This window comes from Limulus polyphemus, unplaced genomic scaffold (assembly GCF_000517525.1).
Source record: "Limulus polyphemus unplaced genomic scaffold, Limulus_polyphemus-2.1.2 Scaffold101, whole genome shotgun sequence".
In the NCBI taxonomy this organism is placed as follows: domain Eukaryota; kingdom Metazoa; phylum Arthropoda; class Merostomata; order Xiphosura; family Limulidae; genus Limulus; species Limulus polyphemus.
In genome coordinates, this window is record NW_013665711.1 from 962,282 (window position 1) to 970,356 (window position 8,075).

General features: G+C 32.0%; 1 protein-coding gene across 1 annotated transcript in view; it reads left to right on the forward strand.

The window, feature by feature from the left end:
• The window catches only part of LOC106470034 (gamma-aminobutyric acid type B receptor subunit 2-like), a 316,820-nt gene extending 309,549 nt beyond the window's left edge, over positions 1-7,271 (forward strand). The window contains exons 19-20 of the mRNA XM_022399462.1: positions 720-1,120; positions 6,312-7,271. Coding sequence (XP_022255170.1) covers positions 720-1,120; positions 6,312-6,595 — 685 coding nt within the window. The 3' untranslated portion in view covers positions 6,596-7,271. The remainder of the gene's footprint in view (positions 1-719; positions 1,121-6,311) is intronic.
• Positions 7,272-8,075: the final 804 nt, after the last annotated feature.

An 8,075-nucleotide genomic window follows, 5' to 3' on the forward strand; every position in this document is an offset into this window, starting at 1 on the left:
GTTAACAGACAAAAAAAGGATAAATTAAACTCAATTGTGATTTAATAGTTATATATACTGCTATATGCTAATAATTGCCTGTGGTATAACGTAGGGATGATGCAAGTGCCATCCCTACTATCTTGTTTGTATTGTTTTTCAAGGATTGATATTAGCCATCCCTACATTTACTTTCTTAGTTGAAAATATTTTTCTTTACTTGTTTGCTTGTTTTTAATGTAGTTTTTTATTTAATAGACAGGTGATACTTACAGACATACCCAGAACTTATGACTCAGTCATTACATAGATATTGTTATAAAAGGAAACACTGTATAGTATTGTAAAGTTCTGATGACCTTTTGGGGAGATTTTTAAAATACCATTTCGATGAACAATCTAAGCCATCCCTACATAGCAGGGCTAACGCCTGCCTGACAAACTGGTTTAAAATAAAACAAAGATCTGATATACATGTTTTATTCTTTTTTTTTTTGATCAATAATTTGAAATTAAATAATCATACATATATGTTTTGTGACATAAAGAATTTTATAGTGCTTTTTCTTGTGTAGTAATTTTTTATCACATTTTCATAAATCTTATTTCTCATACTTATATATCAAACGACATTTTACGATCGCAACTTTATGGTAGGGCAGTTTAGTAATAAAAGTTGTTTCTATTTAATCGTTCACATATTTGTTGCATGCTTCCTAACGTTCCATCGTCAACTACAGAAACTGTCAAGAAACGGCACAGGTGGAGGATATAAAACAGAGATGTTGTGCTCAGAAAAATGATTCTTCCAAGAGTATATCTTCCCTAACGCCAGAGGTCAGAAAAATTAGGTTTAGAGAAAATGATTTAACAACAATAATAGAAATGCGTCCCTTGTCAGTTGCAAAATCTATTAGTCACCCCTTTAATCATGTAGAATCTGACTCTAAGAACAATAGTGATTCAGCCAGCTCTTCGGAAAGTAGTATTACGCCTAAACAACAAGACACCTTTACAGAATCTGATGACACTTCATATGCTCGAGCTATCAGAAGTTTCCACCAGAGGGCCATAGTAAATGGGATGTCGTCGTCATGCGATGAAGACAACGATGAGCTGGATATTGAAGCACTTCACAAAGGTTTGGTTAAATTACTTACGATTTATTAAAGTTAACGTAAGTTGTTCATGTACAGTTTTGTTCATTATGTTATCGTAGTTCGAACAATAAGTTACTTTGGATAAATGATACACTATAAGAAATAATTTCAAGGTAAAATTTACTAACGGCAAGTGATTGGAGTTGATATTCATGTTTTATTATTTTGAATACCAATGAAATAATTTTGCACACCTTATGTTCTGTTAATTTTCAGTGAGTCCTCCCCTCCCCCCTTACAACGCTAGAAACCGGTTTTCGATACCCTTGTTGGCAGAGCACAGGTAGCTCTTTGAGTAGCTTTGTGCTTAATAACAAACAACATTTTCAGTAAATCCGTGCAGCTAATCTTGTAATATTCTTTAAACTCCTTGATCAACCAATTAAGGAGCCCATGTATGAAAGTTAAAAAAAATGTAAACGTTGATACTTATTTAAAGACGATCCACCACTAACAGCCCTGAAGTTCTAATTTGAAAATTTCGAAAAAGCTGAAGTTATGTTGTTGTTTTAACTGCTTCTCACATTTTAATATCAATTCTGAGTTTAACTTGTTCAGTTACACCCGAGAAGCCCAAAAATACCCATACCACTCAATTTTTAGGGCCCCTTCACAACTCTTTCGGGTTTTTTTTCTTCCTTTATATTCTATGGAGGTTTGTTTATTTGTTGTTAAATACAAAGCTACACTATGGGTTATCTTTGTTCTGCCAACTTTAAATATCGAAACCGATTGTTAGTGTTATAAGCTCTCAGACTTACCACTGAGCCACTGTGAGGGAACTGTGAGAATAAAAAACTTGCATGAGTAGTTTCTAGTCATTTTGTCCAAAATAATGTGATTAGTTCAAAAATAAATTTGTTATAGACGTGTATAGATACAGTTTAAATTAACTAATAGTTTATTCTATAATTGAGTATTTCAGGTATAAATTAACCTAATATGTTGCTATAACGAGTGTTCCTTGTAACTCGAGTAAAATATTTTAATGATTATCAAATATTATTCGTGAAAATAAATATTTGATTGTGAAAAGCTTAGGACCTTCGATAAAGTGGTCAATTTTAAAGTAAACGTAACTATATATGTATATGTATAAATTTATCTTAAATCTCATATTATTGGACAAGGTTTAGGAATCACCTATAATCTCACTTATTGTTGTATTGTGCAGTCTTCTAAGATGTTAAAGTTAGAGTGTTGACTATTTTTCGTGTTTTTTTTGCATAATATTTCAAATGAATTTAGTATCTTCTTCCACATAAAATTCGAATCACAGAAAAATCTCCAAGTTCACTTTTTATAGAGTTTTACTATTGAATATTTCCACTACTTCAGTATTCGCTTAGTGTTCACCTGCTGTTCAGTGTGTATATAGCATTTTGTAAATTTCCAAGAGCTTTATGTATTTTACTGTCCTCAGATATCTTGAAACTATCAACTTTTTTTCTTCCTGTTATTATCTTATCTCCTTTTCTTTATTTTTGTTTGGAGCCCACACACTGTGTATGAAAATACAAGTTCTTGGAATCATTTTCTTTTGTGACAATAATTTTCTTCCTTTAACTGAAGGTTTTATTTTCATTATTTAATAAAACTGAAGGTTTTATTTTCATTATTTAATAAAAACGAGTATCATATTTTAAGATTCGTACAAAGCTAACATTTTACTTCACTGAGTGTTATGAAAGTTTCATCTGATTATCTTACAGAAAACTAAATAATATTTTACTATCTGAGTAAAAGAAGTTATTTCATTTAGTGGCATTAGTAATTACAAGACACTCTCGAGTCCTTAATTGGATTTCATTTTCAGATCTGCTCCCGAAATTAAAATTGTCCCCATGTATTGGTATATCCCATTCTCAAAATACCTTTTGTAGACATTTTAGTATGTTATTTTTATTCTAGTGAAGGGCTTAACATATTTGTTTTACTTGTGCTACACAAAAACATATATGTAATCCTGAAAATAACACAGGAAAATTTACCTTTAAGAAATAACCTTCTTTGCTGCGAAAAACATATAATACGTATAATTTACATATAATAAAGTACAAAATGCATCTAACTCTTCTATTGGCATGTCCTGTCCTCTGAGTATTCAACTTTTTCTTTACATACACAAATATTCGTCTCGTGCTCATTAAGACTACAAATATTGGTTTCTTTGACACACTAAATTCCAAGACAAAGGGAGTGTTATTTTCCTGAAATATTTACAGATTCAGTTGCCAAGAAAAGAAAAATAGCTCTGGAATAATTAAATTGGTATCCCATCTTAATCATCATTTAGTTTTTGGTTTTTCTTCGTGTAACAAAGTGTAACTATTTTATAACTATTTAAGCTCAATTAATCCAGCTTTAATTAAATAAGTTAAGATAAGTCTATCCAAAATAATTATATTATTCAAAAATGTTTATTTGTTGTTTCGAATACTCCAACAGTGAATTGCTGATTATGCATCTAATTAATTAATAAGGCAACCTGGAATTATTTTCAACCTTCATCAAGATATCTTGAAATAATATAATTTGTTTCGAATGTTTTATTCTGGAAAGGTTCATCTAATGGAACTCATCAATCTCTATCTTCTAAAGAAACACAAGTAAAATTATCAAAAAACGGAAGGACTGTTTATTCTGCATTTAATCTGCACGGGCTATTTATTCTAGCCTTGTAAAATCATGCTTCTTACTTGGATTTTTTTAGTTTAAGGAATTTTAACACACATTTTTATTATATTTTTTATTAAAACATAGTACTAGCCAACTACGTCAATCGAATCAGTTTATGTGATTTCATGATAGCCATTTCATTCTTTTAAATTGGACATATAATGTTATTATTAATTTGTCTACTTTGTCAAGTCATGGTTTACATGATGAAAACTGCATTTAAACCGTAACTTTTAAACTATTATACTGCATATTCAAATAGCGCTTCAGAGAATATTTTGTCTCTCATCGTCAAGCCCAACTGACGAGTTCTGGTATTGGACGCAAGTCCTCTTGGGCAGTGATTTGTGAGAGACAATACATAGATATTAAATTCTATTTGTAAACGCCTTTAATTTTGAACACACAATTGACAACTTAAGAGGAATGCGAAAAAAAAATTGTAGTTAGCGTGGCTTTTATCACAAATGTTACCCCTAATGGTGTCTGTCTGGTGAGTTTAATGGTATTGAGAAAAATGCCTAAAAATGTCAGTACTTATTTGTCTTCTTCCTTTTCAATCCTATTGTATTGTGTCTTCGTAGATTAATGATTCGCTAAACATAAAAAGAAATTGTATTAAATTTTAGTTTTTTATTCTCTTTTATTGATTATTTTTGAATTAAACAACATACTAAGTTGTCAAACTGCCAAATCAAGTCTTATAAAAATCCAACTGAAAAGAGAAACTTAAGCTACACATATAAGTTTTAGAATTAATTAAGGACAAAGTAATATCAGAACGTATTTTTTAACAAATATGGAGTTATGCACGACATCTTGTTATTACTTAAACCGGATTCTCCTATAAAAACAACAGTAGAAATAATACATTTATAGCCATGTTTGCAAATTTTTAATTGAGTTTTCTTGAAAATATGCTAACAACGAATTCACTCTTAGAAACAAAGCTTGCCCTCTCAATTAGTAGTTCCCCCGACGAATCAGCAGTAAGTTTTTGGACTTACAAGCTAAAATCCGATGCTCGATTCCCTGCCGTGGAAGGAGCGCACAACAATAACAGAGAACCCAAACAGTGCATAATTTGATTTTTTTTTATTATGTTTATTACTGTGTAGATAACTCCCGAGGTTTATTTGGCTGTTATAATATATTTCTGACGGAAGTGTTTATGATCAAGATCAACTTAAGCGTTTAAAACATTTTCTTATACGACATATTGCGATACTGGGTGATCATGTATAAAAGTAAATGTCTGAACCACTCTAATGACACATTTCCCTTTTTCTATTACATTTTTTTACAGTATTTTAATAGCCAAACCAAATATTAAATTCATAATTTAGCATGAACACGATCCAAGACTGTATTTTCTTAGTTTTTGTTTGTTTGAAGTTAAGTTATCTGTGCTCTGCCCACCACGAGTATTGAAACCCGGTTTCTAGCGTTGTACGTCCGCAGACATACCGCTGGTGGGGGGGGCATTTTTCTAGTTATATTGGTACATAATTATCAACTGCAGTCTTAAGTGGGTATTTATCATAAACCTTCATTTTGAGTTATAACCTCTTTCTGTTAGGTTTGTATATTCTACCTTCAATTAAATGTTATTAAAGTTTATATTTGTCGATTAGATAGAACTTACTGTTGTTACACTCTGTTACATGAAGAAATGATAAAGTCTGATTAAAAGATTTTGAAATTAACTCAATGCTGCATTTATTCACACTGTTCTCCATCAGTAATTAATTAAAGCTACCACCCCTTTGGTTATACAGGTTAATGTTTCGAACAAATCAATAACTTACGACACACGCTATATATATGTATTTATTTATCTTACTTGTAGAGAAAAGTTCGGTATTCTCAAAGTCAATATTTAGATAATAACAGCTACAAGTTAGTTTTGTTTCCCCTAGTTTTCATTTGTGGAGCTACTCCACAAAAACAACTAGTTTTAAAATTAATTTCAAATCCAACTTTGGAATAATGATAAATTGCACACAGTAGAGGTTTAATTATATAACACTGACAACCCTCTTTTAAGTACAAAATTGCCTCCACACTTTTGCTAAAGTTCAAATTCGCTGAATGTATTATTTTGCTACTAATAGTTTTGTGTGTTTGTTGGCAAACGTAAAGCTACACAATGGGCTACCTGTGTTGTGCCAACCATGGGTATCGAAACCCAGTTTTTAATGTTATAAGGCCATCAGAGTTACCACTCAGTCATTTGGGAGCTAAACATGTTCTCTTTTTACTAATAGAATAAATGAGTCTAATCTATTTATTTTAAGCTCAACTTAGAGTTTAATGTTTAAAATAATGATGTATTTAACAATCAATATTTGGAGTTGTAATTATTATTAAATACTGTGACATTTTAGCATGAGTCGTGGGGAAAATGTGATTTTTTTTTCCAAGGAAAGAAACATTAAAAGTAGCTTAAACTTCTTACGTTTCGCATTATTATTATTATTACTTTTTATACAGGAAAAAAATCTTCAAGTCAAAGTAAATCAGGCAACCGACAAAAAGCGAAAAGTCTTGGGACACTACGCCCACTAACAGCGCCAAATATAGAAAATCCTAGTGGCATGTGTGTGTCAGTGATACACAATCGAAGGACGGAAAGTGGTGTGATACCTACGTTGTTTCCCTACTTCAACCGTATTCTAAAAGAAGATGAGCCTTCAACAAAATATTCTAAAGACCATGCCGGACCCTTGTACTCTTCCTTTCCATCCGTAAGGTGTGATATCGTGGAGTATTTATGAAATCTGCTTCAGTTCGGGAAGAAAAACTTTCACGATCTTTAGCACAACACACTTTTATTTGATTAACAAGTATGATATGAGTTGGAATCGTGTCTTAGTATCATAAGTCCCATTATGGTGAACATTCATTCTTTCTTCACAAATCTATGTTTATGTAAACTTTTGTGCATGTATCTATACGAGTGTGTTGTGAACATCGCATAAGATAATAGGGTCACTTTTCAAAACGCCGAGTTTTTTTTTATAATTTCTGTCTTGTGGCTGTGCTCATTAATGTGGATATATCTCTAACGAAGCGCGTCATCACTCAGAAATCACGTGAGCTTTGTGTGTGTCGTGAACAAACAAATTACATGAGTGTCAACAAAACAATAACGAACATGGACAAGTATGGAATTGGTTGCGATTTTCTCAAACATCTAATTATCTTTAATGTTTTGTCAGAATGGATTATAGCACTTGTAACTCGAAACGTCTGTTATCATTCATATCTGACTGGTGAAAGTCAGACAAAATGTCAAGTCTTTCAAAATATTGAATTGACGCTTAATGTATTTAAAAACAGGGATATTTATAACATGTGTGACCTTTTATGTTTGGTGTTGATATACATTGTAGCATACCTTCGTACAAAAACAATTAATATGATCCATTATATATCAGCTGTTCGAGACATCAAAATAATGGCGAATAAATACAGTAAAAAGTTATTATAACTTAATTATGATATTAAAAAATATCTGTAAACCGCTCGTATTTTATTGCCTTGTGTTATGCAACTGATATCTATACACTTCAGATATGACACCACTCGTTATTGAAATGATAACCTTATTTAAAATTCGATGGATATATTTAATTTTTATATTAATTCACTTTATTTTTATACACAAAAGCAATGCTAAGTTTATTTAGCTAACACACTTGGAGTCCAGAACATACTCTTTTGGAGTACAGAACATATTCTTTTGGAGTACAGAACATATTCTTTTGGAGTACAGAACATATTCTTTTGGAGTACACTTTAATTTAATCATTTTCAAGTTCCCCGTTAGATAAGCAGTAACTTAGAAAACTTGTATCGCTAGAATTCGGAATTCGATCCCTGTGATAACATAGATAACCTATTGTACAGCTCTGCAGTATAAAATAAATAATCAGGCATTGTATTGTTTTGTCTCTTTGTTTTTTGAATTTTGCGTAAAGCTACACGATGGCTATCTGCGCTAGCCGTCTCTAATTTAGCAGTGTAAGACTAGAGGGAAGGCAGCTAGTCATCCCCACCCACCGCCAACTCTTGGGCTACTCTTTTACCAACGAATATTGGGATTGACCGTCACTTTATAACGCCCCCACGGCTGAAAGGGCGAGCATGTTTGGTATGACGGGGATTCGAACCCGCGATCCGCAGATGGCGAGTCGAGCGCCCTAACCACCTGGCCATGCCGGGCCAGGCATCGTATAAACTATGGTTTTCAGG